We start from the raw sequence: 18,416 nt of genomic DNA on the forward strand, positions 1-18,416 counted from the left end.
AGGCAGGGAGAGGGAGACTGGAACATGCAACTATTCCTGTATGTGCTGGGACCCGGCTGGACCCAGCAACCTCTGCGCTTGGAGAGGGTGCTCCAACCAACCCAGCTACCTGTTTTCTAACCTGAAAAATGAGGTTATGGAACTTCCAAGGCTACCAGGAAGCTTAAGACATTGAATACAGCACTTAAAAACGCCCTATAGACTTAAAGGGCTGCACACTGTTATTCCCTTTCACTCCTCCTCCTCAGCTGCCTTCCTCCTCCCCCGCCTTCCTCCTCCCCCCACTTTCCTCCGCCCTCATCCTCCCTCCTGATCCACCCGCTGCCCTCCCTCTTGCTCCACCCGCCGGAAGCCTGAGCCTGGCCCTGCGGCACCTCCCGGGCGGGCAGCGCACAGCCTTCGGCACCCAGGACGGTAACCGCGCGCGACCCGGCTGGGCAGTACTTGGCCTGCGGCGGACGGAGGCCATCGATCCGACGCGGGCGGGTTTGGGGTCCCCCTCCCTGGTTTGGGGTCCACCTTCTTGTCTGCGGTGACCACACCGCCCCCGCCCGCCAGCCGGCACCCAGCGGTCTTGTTCTGATTGTGACTGGGGTACCTCCGCACGTCCCCTCCTGGGGGGTCGCGCTCCTTCCCCGGGAGGGCGGTGTATCAGTATTCTGAGCTCCTGAGCTTCTTGAGATTTCTTTTAACCCCGACTTCAGGGGTTGGCCGAGTGAACTCCCTGCCCCCTTCTGTAACTGATCTCTGGTTCAGGCCCTGCAAGTTACAGGAACCTGGGAAGCTGTAGGGCTTCCAGTGCCTTGCACCCTCTGCGGGGTTTTCTGCTTAGAGTAGGACCCTATCCTGCAGGCCTTTTCAGAACCTTCTCGGCCTAGAGCCTGGCTAGCGGGGGACCAGGGACTAGTGACTGACCGTAGAGAGGCAGATGTATGCTTAGGACTGCATTAGCCTCGACTACCAGGAACACAGTCTGTGATCTGCCCACAATGGCCAGGGTTTCTGCTGCTAGGGTCCAAGTCTCCTCCCAGCTCTACCCCTTTCCAGAGAAGCCCTTCCTAAAAGGTTCCCAGTGTGGGGTGGTTTCCTGTTTCCCCTTCTTCGGGTTATTCTCTGACCTATATACTCTGGAATAGGAGACAGAGGAGTCACAAGGGTGAATAATGAACTCATATTTCAGAAGTCATTTAGTCCTGTCTCCATCAGATTGTGTGCTTGGAGCCCCCACCCACACAACAACAGTCTAGCAAAAGTGCTTGATTTTCTTCCTCAACTCTGTTATCTCCTGTGACAGCAACTTCTACTTCTGGGCTCCTCTATTTTATCTTACATTGAAACTTACGATGTGTGTTCTCTGTAGCTTTGCCCTGTTGGCCTGAGAGTGCTACCCTGGGGGCCATTGGACAGAGAAGGAGCAGTCTTTTCCAGGCAAAGATGGTCGCCTGCGTGCTCATCAGTCCATTTCCTCACACTGACACATGCTGTTCCACTCCTTTGTTCCTGGGCGTTTGTCCAAATCCTTCATAAAGTGCAGAGCCCAGTGCCCCGGATGTGATGTAGTCCAAGCCACCTAGGGACGGTGTTCCACAGATGTTTTCTGTCTGTCCTTATAGCCTGCCTGCCCCGTCTGTGTCTTCTGCCCTTGGCCGCTCCTTGGGCAGTTCAGTTGCCTCCTTTCCTTTAGTCTAGTCCTGTGCATTGGCCAGGGATGGTCTTCCTCTTACTCCAGGGTCCTGGGCGGTTTGCATTGACTCTAACACTTGCCACAGTTACAGAAATTACTCCCCTTATGGAAGGTATTGCTAGCCCCTGAACTTCTTACCTTGGTTCTGTTCTGTGAAACACTGGGCCTGCTTTGCTTCCTGATGCAGTTGACTTTTGGAATTACCTAGATTTTACTTCTTTGACATGCACCCAGTTTGCCTGAGACAGTTCAAGCTTATGCGCATTGCCCATCAAAGTATTAATAGTATTTGCTTCCACTCTCAAAAGGTTCATGACTTAGATGACTAAACTTGTCTGCCTCTAAGTTGGATGTATTTGTATTTGAAGGCAGAGACTTGCATAGGCTGGAGTGGTATCATATCATATCTGTAGTCTGGAAAACCAGAGTTCCTCTAGGTCAATACTAACTCATACCTTTCCATACAGATGGGAAACTTCAAGTAGCTTTGCCCCTGGAGGACAGGGGTTCCCTCTTGCCTAGCACAGAAATGGTCCACAGTGGCCCTGAGAGTTACTGTACATTTAGTCAGACTCATCCCAAAGGTACTGTGAGCTTCAAGATCAGAGCCCTGAATTTACAACTATGAACCTGAGGCAGAGAAAGATGCCCAGGGCAGAGGAAGATGCCTAGAGCTCAAGCCCAGCTCCTTGACATGGTACCTGATTTCTGGGACTCCAGCTGACATGGCAGTATGATCAAAGCTAGGCCTGAGGTGCCCTTGGACACCCTCCCACCAAACTCCAATCAGAAATCTTTGAGTCCACATGGCCAAGGGAAAGGAGTATTACAGTCAGCATGTCAGCACTTCAAACTACTTCTCTAAGATTAGGCTGAGAGGGAGGGCACTGGTTTTCAAGTAGGACAACCAACTGCCCTAATTTGCGTGGTACTGAGGGGTCACCTGGACCATCGGACTTTCAGTTTTAAAATTAGGAAAGTCCTGGAAAGACTGAGATGAGTTAGTCACCCTGTTCTTAACACTGGCTGCACACCAGCTGGAGCTTCTCATTTAGAGATTCTAATTTAATTGATTCAGGTAGGTCCCAGGTAGAAACATTTTTGTAAAGATCCCAAGTGATTCTAACAAATGACCAGAGTTGAGAACCACTGGGTTATAGGCAACATGACTAAATGACCTTTGAAGGTGCTTCTTTTTTGAGCAGAAGTGGGCACAAACATCTCTCAAAAGGGTTTATGACCAAGTATGGTGGTCTTCTCCTTATCAAAAGAGATATCACAGTGGCAGTTACTTTTATTGCCATTATCTTTCCCTGACAAAGGCCTGGCCTTCTTCCTCACTAGAGAAAAACAAGCTATCTTTCCCAGCATGCTCTGATACCCCCTCTCCTATGGTAATAAGTCAGTGGAATTACCTCATTTTGATTGGAAGGTTTATGATTTTCTAGTCCCAGATGAAGTTAGCATGAGAGCCGAAGCAGGTGTCCAGTATTCTGGTCTGGGACACTGAGCCCGTGGGTGGTGATCCGAGAGCTAGCTGATGGGCTGTGTACACTGCTGCTTGCCCACGGGGTGCTGGAGAAACAGACTAGCTTCCTCTGCACTGTCCCCTTTGTAGACCTCCAGGATCATGTGGTACGTCAGCACCAGGGGGCTGGCTCCACACATCGACTTTGAGGGGGCTCTCTTCTCTGGCTATGCACCTGACGGGGGCCTCTACATGCCCGAGAAGCTCCCACAGCTGAGCAGTGAGACCCTGCGTCAGTGGAGCGCGCTTTCCTACCCTAGCCTGGTGACGGAGCTGTGTGCTCTCTTCATTGGCCCTGAGCTCATTCCAAGAAATGATTTAAATGGTGAGCATGCCTATTCCACTTCCACTTCTCCTACCAGCCAAAATAATCTGCAGGGATTTGTTTTTTCTTTAGTTTATTTTTAAAACACGTTTTCAAGACTAGTAGCTTGAATGTTGGGATTTTTTCTTTCCTGCTTATAAGGGACATGGACCCTCCGATTGCTGTTTTATTTCCTTGAGTGGTAATTCCAGAGGGATTTTGAGTTTGTCCTGAATCAGCTGGTCTCAAACTGTGCCATGCCCATGAGTTCCCCTCAGAGGTCTCATTAAAATGTAGGTTCTGATCCAGTAGGTCTGGGCGTGAGCCTGAGAAACCTGCATTCCTATCATGTGTCCAGAATGACGCCGGTGCGGCTGGTCCATGGATCAGATACTTCATGTCATAACGTAATGTTGAGAGTTTGGGGTAGGTGCAGAAGAGGACCACTCAAAAATGTGGTCCAATGACCAGTGCTGATGGTGTTGCCTGGACGCATAGTAGGATTCTCAGATCTCCTCAGACCTGCTGAACTAGAGTCTCCATTTTAAGATCCCAGGCAATTAGTTCGCCATTTAATGTTTGAGTAGTGTCGTTCTAGACTGCCCTGCCTCAGGTAGAGTTGTGTGCTCACCCTCACAAGGTTCTGTCATGACAAGTGTGAGATTTAGTAATGCAACAAACAAACAGTATCCTGTCTTTAAGAAGAAACATGGGAAGAGATGAGACATTGATCTGTTTGTCACATACCTTTAATTGAATCCTCTACAGGAATGCAAGCTCACAGGAAATCCAAAGATGTTCATAAAATAAAAAATTTAAAAAGCAAACCAAAGTTTTACAATGCCATTACTGTTCTCAGGGGAAATCACCATGAGGCCTATCAACAGCCCAATTGCTTCATGTCTTTCCAGATTTTCTCTAAGATTATACAATTATATTCATGTATGGTGTCATTTGGGATGAGAATTGGCACACTTTTTATCCTGTAGCAGAGATAAAACTTCAAAAGTGTGAAGAAATTGAGAGAGAACTGGAGGGGAAAACATAATAAAGCCCTTCACCCACTCTCCCTGCAGATCTGATCCACCAGGCCTTCCGCAGATTCCACTACCGAGAAGTGGTCCATCTGTCCAGGCTGAGGAGTGGGCTGAATGTGCTCGAGCTCTGGCATGGGGTCACACACGCTTTCAAGGACCTGTCCCTGTGCTGCACAGCCCAGTTTCTGCAGTACTTCCTGGAGAAGAGGGAGAAGCATGTCACTGTGGTTGTAGGTGTGTGCCTTGGGAGTGCGCAGTGAAGCCTGTAGGGCCCCAGCTTGGTGGGATCCACCCACAGGATGTTCTCTGCTGATGTTTCTTTGGGAGTGTGTTACCGGCTCTTTTAGAGCAGGGCCCTTCACCTTTTCTTCTGTCATGGTCTCAAATACAGGCACTTTCTCAAAATAATATTTTTAAGTATACGAAATATATAAGATCATGTGGTTCCAAATTCACAGAAGCCCTGAATTCTCTCCATGGGTTCCTTGGTGGTCCCTACCCTCAGAGTGTAATAGTAGGTATTGCCCTATTTGGCAACAGTTGCTTTAGGGACCACGTTTTTTCCTTTTGTATCTCCCTTGTTCTAAAGGGGAAGGACACAGGACTTTTTTCTTCCCATCTAGGAACTTCTGGGGACACAGGCAGTGCTGCCATCGAGAGTGTTCAAGGGGCAAAGAACATGGACATCATTGTTCTACTGCCCAAGGGCCACTGCACCAAGGTCCAGGAGCTGCAGATGACCACGGTGCTGAGTGAGAACGTCCATGTATTTGCAGGTGAAGGTTGGCTCCCAGGCTCGGTGGCCTGCTCTGGGAGACAGGCTGGAACGAAGCTGGTTATTGACTAGTACCACCCTCTCTCTTCCTCTTGTTCCCTTCCTCCCTTTCTTGAACAGTCATATCTCGAGATTGGTAAGAGGCCTTGGCTTAGCTCTGGACAGATTCTTGGCTACATGGTCTCATAAACCATTAGAGGTGGCAGATGGATAAACCAGCAGTGACTATACAAACTAGGAAGTGCAGATTGAAACACACCCCAGAGAACACTACTTCCACACAGGTTCAACCTGCTAGTGCGCTGTGTATATGCAGCGACTGAAAACCATGCCCTGAGCCAAGTGACCTGGGGTTTTTTCCCTCCAGGGCACTGAAGTTTAGAGGGAAAAAATGTGTTAAATAATTATTTCAAAAGAATGTGTCATTATAGGTTGACAGCTCATGCTCTCCCTTATAACGTGGAAAGGACTAAGCCATGAGCTTGGTTAGCCGGTATATTTAAAGTAGGAAGCTACTTAGAGGCACTCATCGCTGGTGACGCCCCTTGAGCCACATCACAAAGCGTAGCACTTTGAGAAAGGCAAGAAACCATCTCCTTTAATGTCAGGCCATCTATTCCAAATGGATTTAATCTTTATGGAGATTAAGAATGGAGAAAGAGGGGGTGAGTGTTTATTGTCACCTCTCATATCCCACAAGACTCTAGGTAGCCTCAAGAAGGGGTCTTGGTGAGGTTTTGTACACTACGGTCTTGGGTAAGCTGTCCAGGCATCCTGGCTTGGTTTGGTTACTTCTCTGGCAGGACATCTCCTATGGCAGAAGACATTCCTTCTACAGCTGTCCTGTCCTTCTGGTATAACACCAAGTTAGTTTTTCAGGAGCAATAATGCAGTGAAGACAAACCTCTCCCATAGGAGTAGCAGGAATATCCTTTGTCTAATTTGTTCAGGGGCGAGAGAAAAGCTCCCTGTGCTCTTTCTTCAGCGAGTGCGCACACATTCAGGTGAGGAGATCATGGGTTGTCTAATGCAGGTGTTGGCAGAGTCTTACACGTTAGTCTTGCTAGTTGTCCAAACTGGCTGCATTTTCCTGTAGTCATTGCAAAATTTTAATGCATAAAGTTCAGGTTCCTGAGGGTCCCTGTATTACCCCAAGCACCATAATTGCTAGTTGTAGAACTAGGATCATCTTTTCCTAGAATCAAAACAGAGTAGCTTTTTTGTACTTCTGTCCTGCCGCCTCCGCCCCCTCACTTTGTATAGATATTGAAGGCTTTTTACTGGAGGGTGTGTGTGGAAGCTTCATTCTTGGTGGTGACTTGAAGAATGGTGCCCATTTGCAAAATAGTAACAGAAAAGTAGGTGGTGATGAATATAGTTTGTTAGAAATGTGTCAGTGCTTGAGTTCAAGGGACATTTCTGTTTCATACATGTTCTGAGCTTTAAGACAGTGAGGCGACAGACTTAACATTCCTTCTTCTTTCTAAACATCACGGTTCAAGTTCTTTCTTTCCTTTCTAGAATCTTCTGATTTGGTTGCCAGGAGGATGTGTGTTAGTTCAGGAACAGTGAATATGTATTTTCTTTTAGACTGGTGAGCTCAGGGAGTAGGGGTGGATCACCTGGGTTGCTATGTGTTTTGTAAGTCATTAATTTGCATACATATTGCATGTGTGGTTCTTCTTAAGTACAGAATAATTGGCACATGCTAGTTATATATTATTTGGGATGGTTTTGGCTGAAAGGAACAGACTATCCAACTCAGACCAGCTTGAACAAGAATATGCTCTGGTTTCCAGAGGTGGATGGGCTCTTCCTGACTGGTTGACTTAGTGATTCAGCAGTACCTTCAGGGACCCAATTCTAAGACCCATTCTTCTTGAGGCCTTTGATGGTCACTTGAGGTAACCAGGTTTCTCTCTTCCTGTGGTTTTTTCTGAAAAGCCATAAGTCTTCTCCTGAAACACGAGCACACATTCCCAGTGGGCATGGTTTTAGAATCATCGCCAGACCTCACTACTGTTGCACAGTGGGGGAGGCAGAATGTCAGCAACCTCACTGTGTATGGGACACTTCTCCCAGTAAATCTCACCCCGCTCTCCTGCAAATTAGGAGATGTACATCCAGGTTTCAGATATGAGGTCAATATCAGCTTGATTGCTTATTGATCGAGGGTGGAGAATACAGCCTGTACTAGTAGCCAGTTCTCTCCTAAATGTACCCAATAATTCATCCATAGCTAAAGTGTGAACATACCCAACTCAGGGAGAAGTTCTGCCCATGCCAGCTTAGGAGCAGAGAACAGAACACCCACCTTATAATCTAGCTTTTCTGTTTTCTTTCTTTCTTTTTATTTTTGTTCTACTTTCCTTTGGCTTTTTTTTTTGGTGTGGGGGGTCATTGCTCTGCTTTTTTTACTTATTCCTTTCTGTCTCTGTTTTTTCTATCCTTGAGACCTAAACAAGAAAAGAAGGGCAGAGCCCATGCATTAGTGACTTTCCCCCCCCAACTCCTGGTGGAGGACCGTGGAGTCAGCCCCTCACTATCGTACTACCTGACAAGCCATTCCTTCTTACTCCCAGAGAGTGGGGGAGGTGGGCATGGGATACCAGCAAGAATTGTTTCTTCCATATCCCCAAAAGGTGGCATTTTATATCTTATTTTATATCATGGTAGAAACATTGGACACATGACCACAAGAATATGAGACACGGTTTCTATCCTTGAGGAGCTTAATATTGAGTGTAGGGAGCCAGGCCAATACACAGTGAAGAAACCAAGGCTAAGCCAGAGTCCCAGCTGGATGGGTTTAGCCCAGGAGGGCCTTGTGGAAGCAGTGCTGACCGCCTGGGTCCTTCATGCTCCTGATGGCTGCCCTCTCCGCTCTCCCCTGGCAGTGGAGGGAAACAGTGATGAACTTGATGAACCAATCAAGGCCGTGTTTGCGGACATAGCTTTTGTCAAGAAGCACAATCTGATGAGCCTGAATTCAATCAACTGGTCCCGGCTCCTCGTGCAGATGGCCCACCACTTCTTTGCTTACTTCCAGTGTGTGCAGTCCTTAGATACACACCCGCTTCCGGTCGTGGAGGTGGTTGTGCCAACAGGGGCCGCCGGTAACCTTGCAGGTAAGGAGACTCCTGGGCAGACATAGGCTTTCTGGAAAAACCTCTGCATCCCCCATCCTTTCCACTACCCTTGGCCCACCACTGAGCGAAGACTGAGCCATAGCGCTGAAGGTGATGGGACACTATGCAGAGGAAGCTCGCCCAAACCTCCCAACTTCCCGGGGGGACAGCAGCCTCTTGCAGGGGTGGAATGGTGGGTGAGCCCTGACATCCTCTGATGCCCTAGCTTGTCGGAGTGTGGAGCGGTGAGGTCAAGGTTCAACCACTGTGCTCAGCTGGCAGAGCCCTCTTTGGGAAATACGGACTTTGCCCCTAGCCCCGGCTGGCACAATGTGCTTCTAATCCTGGAAACTACCCAGAGACCTGGAAAGTGGAAAGAGTTCTGGACTTGGGTTCTGGCCCGTTCTATCCCTTATGAGTTGGACAGCTGTGGGTGGTCCCTTAGACTCAGATTCTCACGTATGAAAGGGACAGTGGGCCACTTACCATATCTCTCAGGGCTGCTGTGAGGTTCACATAAGATTATTTTGTTTATATGTGACCTTTGTACAGCTGCATGATATAAAACTCATTTTCTCTAATGATAGTTAACATTTACCAGGCACTAACTATACAGCAGGCATTGCTCTAAGACAGCGGTTCTCAACCTGTGGGTCGTGACCCCGGCGGGGTCGCCTAAAGCCATCGGAAAAATACATAATGCATATCAGGTATTTACATTCTGAATCATAACTGTAGCAAAATTACAGTTATGAAGTAGCCACCAAAATTATTTTTTGGTTTGGGGTCACCGCAACATGAGGAACTGTATTGCGGGGTCACAGCATTAGAAAAGTTGCGAACCACTGCTCTAAGAGCTGTTCATGTATTAATGTATTTGATTCTCATGTGTGCCTAGGACCATGATAGCGAACCTTTTTATAAAAACCGCCCACTTTTGCAGTGCTGGTCAACCTGGTCTCTCCCGCCCATTAGTGGGAGTTCCAGCTTTCATGGTGGGCCAATCACGCACCGTTTGGTTGCTACCGCCCACCATGAAAGTTGAAACTCCCATTAGGTCAGGAGGGACTGAAAAAGTGGGCAGTTTTTATAAAAAGGTTTGCCATCATGGGCCTAGGAAGAGGACAGTAGTGTTATTCCCATTGTGTAGTGAGGAAGCTGAGGCACAGAGAAATTAGTTGGCTTCCCCCATCTCCACACTGGTCAGTAGCAGAGCCCAAGGGACAGTGCAGCAGCAGCTACCAGGCCACCCCCTAACAGACTTTACTATATCTGGTGGCTCTGTCAGCAGGTGCCAGTGCGGTGGCTCAGGTGAGACCATGCAAGCATCTTAGTGATCAGGAGTCTTCCTGACTTCTTCCACATTTAGGCAGATGACTCAGCCTTCTCCACCAACCCCAGGAGAAGCCACCATGCCCCTCATGTGCCTTCTCCTCTGGTATCCTGGTCCCACTGCAGTGCCTGCACGGAATGCACAATAGCAGAGGGTCTTCTATCCCAGCTCTGTCAGGAACCAGCTGTTTGACCTTATGCTCCTCAACCCTCCTGAGCCTTCATTTCTCCTCGTTCATAGAAGGATATTGTGGCATTTCCATGAGGATTAAATGAAATAACGTGAAAATGCTTTGAAAAATTAAGAGTTATATTGGGTTGGTGTGATTATTTCTAACCAATCATTCATGGAAGTATGCAGGGGTGAGCAAAGTAGGTTTACAGTTGTAATATAAAAAATATGACAATAGTTAATGATACAATAATGAGCTTTTTGTGTACTCACACCTGTAAACCTACTTTTGCCCATACCTGTATAAAACCTTCATAAACTATGTTACCTCCTGGGTTCTTTGTGTCTGGGAGTGAGGACCTGCTGTTAGGGTGGCCCCAGGCGCAGCTGCTCTGTCATCCCTTGGTGCCTCTCCAGAAGGTGCAGTCTGCAGCACTGGCCCTAGGAAGGCTGAGTCAGAGGGTATGAGCACGTGCTCTGGACTTAGACCTAGTTTGAATCTTTACTCTGCCACTCGGCAGGCTTTGGATGGATCATTTAAACTTCCCAGAATCTCCATGTTCTCTTGGCATCTGCTCCTGCTCTTTCCTTCTATTTTATTATTTATTTATTTTGGTTAACAGCTTATTGGTATATGATTCACATACCATAGAACTCATCGATTTAAAGTACACAGTTTAATAGTTTTTCAGTTCAGTATTCCAAGGGTTGTACAACCATTACCACACTCAATTTTAGAACATTCTCATTACTCTAAAACAGTGGTTCTCAACCTTTCTAATGCCATGACCCCGCAATACAGTCCTCATGTTGCGGTGACCCCAAACCAAAAAATAATTTTGGTGGCTACTTCATAACTGTAATTTTGCTACAGTAATGATTCGGAATGTAAATACCTGATATGCATTATGTATTTTCCGATGGCTTTAGGCGACCCCGCTGGGGTCGCGACCCACAGGTTGAGAACCGCTGCTCTAAAAGGAAACCCTGCCCGCATTAGCAGTCACCCCCACCCTCTCACTCCCCCAGCTCTGGGAAGCCATTAATCTATTTGTAGATTTACCTATCCTGGAAATTTTATATAAATGGAATCATACAACCTGTGACCTTTATTGGTAATTCCTTTCACTTAGTATAATGTATCCACAGTTCATCCATATTGTTACTTCATTCTTTATTATATCTAAATAATATCCTATTGTACGACTAGACCACAATCTGTTTATCCACTTATCAGTTAATAGACATTTGGATTGTTTTGACTTTTTTAGCTATTGTGAATAATGCTGCTATGAACGTTTGTGTATACGTTTTAGTATGAACCTGTTTGTATTTATCTTGAGTGTATATATACCTAGGAAAAAGTTTCTGGGTCCTATGGTAACTCTGTTTAACTCTTTGACTGCCAGATCATTTTCCATCCCACCAGCAGTGTGTGAGGTTTTTGGTTCACTCACATCCTGGCTGAGATGTGGTACTGTCTGTCTTTTTGTGCTGGCATCCTGGGGGGTGTGCACTGGTGTGTCACTGGTTTGGGTTTTCATTCCACTGATGACTAATGATGCTGAGCATCTTCTCATGCGTTCATTCACCACGTGTGTGTCTTCTTTGGAGAAATATCTATTCAAGTCCTTTGCTCATTTTTGAATTGGGCTATTAGTATTTTTATTGTTGGGTTGTGAGAGTCTTTTATCTGTTCTCTTATCAGATGCATGATTGACAAGTTGTTTTTCTCATTCTCTGGGTTGCCTTTACAGTTTCTTGATAGTGTCCTTTGAAGCACAGAAGCTTCAAAAACATGAAAGTTTCTTAAATTGATGAAGTCCAGTTTATCTATTTTTCCTCTTTTTTGTTTGTTTGTGCTGTTGGTGTCAAGCCTAAGCAACCATTGTTCTTATCCTCTCTTGCCTTAAGCCGGGTGCATTGCGCAGAAGATGGGTCTGCCCATCTGCCTGGCCGCAGCAGTGAACTGCAATGACATCATTCACAGGAGTGTCCAGCGAGGCGACTTCTCTCTGTCTGAGGCTGTCACACCAACTCTGGCATCAGCTATGGACATTCAGGTGGGACCTGCCTGTGGGTGGGGGGCTTGCAGGTCTGGCAGATGTTGATTGGGTGGAGGTAGACAAGGGCTGACATCACATTCACCCTCCGGGCTCCTGCCTTTCTGCCCAGGTGCCTTACAACATGGAGAGGATTTTCTGGTTGCTATCTGGCTGTGACAGCCGGGTGACAAGAGCCCTCATGGAGCAGTTTGAAAGAACCCAAAGTGTGAGTCTACCTAAGGAACTGCAGAACAAGGTCAGTTACCACTCATACACCACAGAGAGAGGAAAGGGTACAGCCCCAAGACCCACCCAGATTTGGGGTGTGAGAATCTGTTCAAGGATGGAGATGCCTGTTTCTTGAGCACCTGCTCTGAGCCTGGAGCTTGTGCAGTTCCTTTATATGGATTCATTGATGGAGGAGAGGCAGTAGAGCGGACTAGCTGAGAGTCAGACAGGGCTCCATTCCAAGCCAGCTGTGACCCTTGGAATCATTTCTTAAATTTGGTGCCTCTGTTTCCTCATCTGTACAATGGGGATAATAAGAATGCTGATCTCGTTGCCTTTATGAAGAGTTAAATCAAGTAAAACTTATTAACCACTTTGAATACTACCAGACAATATAGGGCTGAATATATTAACTATTATTATTTAATTTTTTATTGTTGTTTATTTCCAATGCTAACAACAACTGGAAGTCACTTGACAGAAACCATTGTCCTGTTAGGTTTCTTTCTTTTTTTTAAAGGAGATAAAATTTTATCTCCTCAGAGTCAGAATCTAGTTGGGAGGGATTGCTTTTATTATAATGCCACCTTTTTTCTGCTACGTTCCCACATAGTGGTCATCCAGACTGTGGACATCCCCAGGGACCAGCACCTCACTACCCCACATCAACTCTAATCATTACAAAGTTCATGTGGAGCTGGAATCTGCCCCTCCTAGCTTGCACACTGGCAGGCAGTCTGATTCCTGTACTTGAAGAGGAGCTTTGTTCATCCACTAAGCCTTCCTGATTCCTTTAGCTGTGTCTTTTGTGACATAACTTTGAGTGGTCAGTGTCCATCTTAAAGGGTTGTTTCCAGAAGTAAATACAGTCTTCTGGGCTTAGCTGCTCCCACAGAGCGGAGTGGAATCAATGTGCTTTTGGTGTTCCCCATCTTCTCAGTCTGGCTGCTGTGACAGACTGGGGTCTTAGAACCGACTCAGGTTCACCTCTCATAGTCCGGGTACAGGCGGAAGCCCAAGGTCAGGGTGTAGCACGAGGGGCTCTGCTGAGAGCCTTCTGCCAGGTTGCAGATGGCACCTTCTCTTGTCCTCATGTAGAAGAAAAAAGATTTAGCCTGCTCTCTGGCCTTTTTTTTTTATAAAGACACTAATCCCATTCATGAGGGTCCCACCCTCATGACCTGAATATCTCCCTAAAGCCCCACCTCCTAGTACCATCACATTGGGATTATGGTTTCAACACATGAAATTTGGGGTGACATACACATTCAGACTACAACACAAGCACAGGTCAACTTGAGTAATGTTTTTTTTGTTGTTTTGTTTTTCTTTTGTTTTCTTTTTATAGAGAGGGGGTTAGAGAGAGAGAGAAACAGGAAAGGAGAGAGATGAGAAACATCAACTCGTAGTTGTGGCACCTTAGTTGTTCATTGATTCTCATAAGTGCATTGACCCAGGAGCTCCCGCTGAGCCTGTGACCCCTTGCTCAAGCCAGTGACCTTGGGCTTCAAGCCAGTGACCATGGGATCATGTCTATGGTCCCATGCTCAAGGCAGTGACCTCAGGATTTCAAACCTGGGTCCTCAGCATCTTATGTTGACCCTCTATCCACTGCACCATCTCCTGGTCAGGTGGTTAATGGTTTGTTTTGACTTCGCTGTCTTTCTCCTCACATGGATGAGGTGCTCCATGAACACACAGTATTCCCTGGTCCTTCATTCTCTCCCTGGCTGTGCACAGAGAGGACATTTCATCCACTAGAATAGCATCCATTCAATCATTCATTCATTCACACATATATACTATGTGCTCAGTGCCAGAGATAACAATATAAATAAAACACATTTCTTTTTTTTTTTTTTACAGAGAGAGAGAGTCAGAGAGAGGGATAGATAGGAACAGACAGACAGGAATGGAGAGAGATGAGAAGCATCAATCATCAGTTTTTTTGTTGCGACACCTTAGTTGTTCATTGATTGCTTTATCATATGTGCCTTGACCATGGGCCTTCAGCAGACCGAGTAACCCCTTGCTCGAGCCAGCGACCTTGGGTCCAAGCTGGTGAGCCTTGCTCAAATCAGATGAGCCCGTGCTCAAGCTGGCGACCTCGGGGTCTTGAACCTGGGTCCTCCACATCCCAGTCCAATGCTCTATTCACTGCGCCACCGCCTGGTCAGGCTAAAACACATTTCTTGTCTTCCATGAGCCTTAATGGGACAGGCCACTATATAAACAATTTATCACACCCTCTGGCTTCTGTTGTCATCAGTATATATGCAAGGTGTTTGGCATATTGTAAGTATGCAATAAATTTTTGGAGAATGATCAAATAAGCCATCTACCTGGGAGGGACACCGAGAAGGGAGTTTTTTCTGTCTGAGGGGAGTAGGGAGGCTTCCTGAGGAGTTGCCTCATAGGTTGGGAACAGGAAGGGGCTCTCACTCCCACAGGAGGGGCGCACCAGCGGCAATGCACTGGGGATGTCGGCATGCCCTTAACTTAATCTTTGGTATTTTTGAGGTTGTTGAACCAAACTCTATATTTGCTGATTCATGAACCAAATTCTAACTAAGTTTTTGACCTGAAAGTCAAATACATTCTCCCCTTGAGTTGAGTGAATCAGTTTACAACTGGGAAACGTGGAGACACAGATTTTTCTCTGAGCTGAATCGAAGCCACTCAGTGTGAACATTTCACTCGAGTCTCATGTTCATCTGCCTTTCTCTCTGCTTCCCCTCAACCCTGATTTTCACCCCTCTGGCCCGGGACCTGTCAGCTTTCAGCGGTAATGACATCGGTGTCCGTGTCCGATGAGGCCATCACCCAGACCATGGCCCGCTGCTGGGAAGAGAACCAGTACTTGCTGTGCCCTCACTCAGCCGTGGCCGTGAGCTACCATTACCAGCAGATGCACAGGCAGACGCCCAGGTATGGCTGTGAGCACCTGGGTTCCTGGGGGGACCCTTTGGCTTTCAGGGGCCCTCTTTTTCTCCAATCAAGGGAGACGAGAATGTGAACAGATGGCTTTAATGAGCACAAGGAGTCCCCTGTGGAACTCTGCCCTAAGAGCCATGGTTCCAGAGAGGGTGTGTGATAGGTATCTCAGGAACAGTCCACTAAGAGGTGTTAGGTGAGCTAGGCCTTTAACAAGAAGCAGCAATTTGCTCAGCAGTCATGGTAGTGATAAGTTTAAGGTACCAAACACCTGTCTCTCTCTTTCTCTTCCACACCCCTTAACAGTACCCTTATAACCTTCCCTGCTCCTCCTCTCTCCTTCCCTTCCCCTTTCTATACCGGTCCCTCCCTCAATCATCTCCCATCTGCCCACATGTTTTACCTGCTCCACCCCCACAGCCCTCCCCGGTGTTGTCTGGCCCCTGCCTCTGCAGCCAAGTTCCCAGAAGCTGTCCTGGCGGCCGGGCTGACCCCAGAAACTCCTCCGGAGATCTTAGCCCTGGAGAGAAAGGAGACACGCTGTACCCCAATGTGGAGGAGTGACAACTGGACGCTGATGCTTCGGGACAAAATTGAAGACATTGGCCGGCGGTGGCGGGATCACTTCCTGGATGCCTCAGAATAGCCAAGCAGGAGTCAGCTTCCTTTAGGTTTCAGACCTAGGGTGTGTGGCGGGGGCTTTGCCCCCTGAGCTACCTTGCACACCTTTCCCCTGTGAGGAGTCGATGTGTAGGAGGTTCTCCAGAGGCCACTAGTGGGGCCTGGAGCCAACTGGCTTTGCTCCGTTCCATGGCCGCTCTGTGCTCTCACCATGGTGCTGGGTCTGGGTGTGGATGGCTGCTGGCACAGTGCACCCCCCAAAAGACAGTGGAGGGTCATCACTGCTGTGTGCGGGGCCTCGGGCACAGAGTCGACCTTGGCTCTAGGGTTTAGGACCCCAGACCCTGAATCTGTAAAGGTGGGGGTTCTGCACTCCATTAGCGCAGGCCTGGGACTCACAATGTCCAAACCTGTTTATCCAGAGTCTTGGCCGGCCTTGTCAGAGGCTTCCACCCTGTCGAAATGTCAGATTCCCTAGCATACAAGTGCACGTCCAGTGTGAAGGCGACTCTGCCGCAGAGTGATGGTACCACTGCTTGGATGGGCCCACTGAGGAGGGAACAGCAGAGCAGCTGAGGGGCGGGAGGCACCGGTGGTGGTGGGCAGGGTTCAGAGCGGGGTCGCTAGGTGTCTGCCATGTGGGGAAATGTGCCCTTCAAGGTGCAAGCTGAGTCACCTGCTTTATTAAACTGGGGCCTGGGTCACGTAGCAAGAAGCAGTGACTCCTCGCTGACCATTAAGTGAAGCCCAGAAGCTTCCGTCTCCATAGGTACCATCATTATCACAATGCCCCAGAGAAATCAAATCAGTCTTTTCTCTGAAGACGTGACTCACGCTGTCCCCTCCCCATGCCTCTGACCCTATACTCGCCCCTGTGACACTTGCCCCTGCCACGGGACCCATCCCATAGGCTACTTCAGTCTTGGTTCCTGCCTCTTGTTTGCCATGGAGCTGGCCGCCTCAGCCCAGCTGGAAGTAAGGACTTCTGAGCTTGATCATTTGGACTTTGTTGACAAGTGAGCTTCCCCAGAGCAGAGAGCCTTCCTTCATAAGGGCAGGCTTTATGCCTCCTGCTGTTTCATGACCTAGCCCTGTGTTGTCCATTTCGGTAGCCACTAGCCAGCCATATGTGACTACTGAGTACTTGGAATGTGAGTAGTATAACTAAGGAATCAGATTTTAAATTTTATTTAATTTTAACTAATTTCTATTTAAATGTCAAAACTGTTACTTGATTTCAGTTATTGGAAAAGTTTTAAGTGTGGTTGGAAAACTGCTGGTATGTGAATCAGACTTTTCAGCTCTATATTTTAAGAAGTACATGAAATACATGTAAGTATATTTCCAGTGAAGTTAGTTACGCACTAAGAACATTGAGCTATGCCCCGATTGTAAAATACATATTGAACGTGAAAGACTTCAAATGAAAAAAAAAAACCCACTAAGATATCTCATTAATAATTTTATATCAATTACATGTTGAAGGTAATATATATAATATATATATTTTTATTTAGAAAATTAAATTTAACCAGATGACATTGATCAGTAAGAGTACATAGGTTTCAGGTAAACACTTCTATAGCATTTGAACTGTTGATTCTGTTGAGGAGGGTAATAGTTTGATGTTTGGGGTTAAATAAAATGTGTTCCACAGTTTCCATTTATGAGGACATTTGCAGTTTTATAGGTGGCTCATATTGTACTTGTATGGGCAACAGTGGTTTGGAGTTCAGCCTTGCCTTTGTGCACACATGAACACACACAGCACATAGTTGTGGGTTTAGTTTTACTGCTGGATTGAAGTCCTGTGTTTTGGGGGCAGAGGGTGGTTACACAAACACAAATACCATAGGTGGATGTCCACACCTGCCTCAATCATTCCCTGCACGCTTGGGGGGGCGGGGGAGGGGGGGTGAGGCAGGCGCCGCATGCAGGGAGATTTTGGGCCACTAGAGGGCGCTGTTACTACTCTGAGGACGGCTGTGGGAGGACCCAGTGATTACCTGATCTCCAGAGCCGCCTTCCCTGGCCCTGAGTCTGGGCCTCGGCCTCGGCCTCAAGGTCTACAGGAGTTGGTTGCCCGGGCTGATGTCTGCATACCATCCCCCACATCAGAACATGCCAGCCCTACGTCTCCGTGGCGCCCAGGACTGAGGGGAGCCACCCTCTTACTGGGAAAGTTGTCACTGAAGCATGGCATTATTCAGCACGAAGGTGCTGGCACACTGAGGATGGACAAAGTGGTCCTGAAGGGATGGGCATGGCACTCACACCCCACAGCCCGGGACGGTTCCTGAGAGACTTGAACATCCACAATAGCATGTGTGGTGAGCGGGTTCATCTCCGGGGCCCAGTTTCCAGGTACAGTAGGCCCAATGCTTGGGGTCTTGGTGTGTTTAGAGGCCCATGAACATATTTGAGTTTCTTTGAAGGAAAAGCTGGGGTGCCTAGGGCCCACAGAAGTCACAACATGGCAGTGATGTCACCAAATATGGCCAGGTGATACGTCACCAAAATTAACAACGTGATCCCTAACAGCAGCCTGCAGGGTGCGTGCTGCTGTGGTCTGCACTGTGGGGAAGAAGGGTCCAGGGAGCTGGGGGACTGTGCCAGGGTGGCAGCAGC

At 47.7% G+C, this 18,416-nt stretch overlaps 1 protein-coding gene across 1 annotated transcript; it reads left to right on the top strand.

Annotated features, from left to right (window-relative positions):
- The first annotated feature begins 295 nt into the window (after positions 1 to 295).
- THNSL2 (threonine synthase like 2) lies at positions 296 to 17,461 on the top strand. The gene is made up of 9 exons (XM_066376890.1): positions 296 to 414; positions 3,303 to 3,537; positions 4,593 to 4,787; positions 5,177 to 5,329; positions 8,226 to 8,456; positions 11,875 to 12,023; positions 12,136 to 12,261; positions 15,010 to 15,161; positions 15,588 to 17,461. Exons 2-9 carry the CDS (start codon positions 3,315 to 3,317, stop codon positions 15,811 to 15,813), a joined length of 1,455 nt encoding a protein of 484 aa, XP_066232987.1. The 5' UTR covers positions 296 to 414; positions 3,303 to 3,314; the 3' UTR covers positions 15,814 to 17,461.
- Positions 17,462 to 18,416: the final 955 nt, after the last annotated feature.

Source organism: Saccopteryx leptura, chromosome 3, assembly GCF_036850995.1.
Source record: "Saccopteryx leptura isolate mSacLep1 chromosome 3, mSacLep1_pri_phased_curated, whole genome shotgun sequence".
In the NCBI taxonomy this organism is placed as follows: domain Eukaryota; kingdom Metazoa; phylum Chordata; class Mammalia; order Chiroptera; family Emballonuridae; genus Saccopteryx; species Saccopteryx leptura.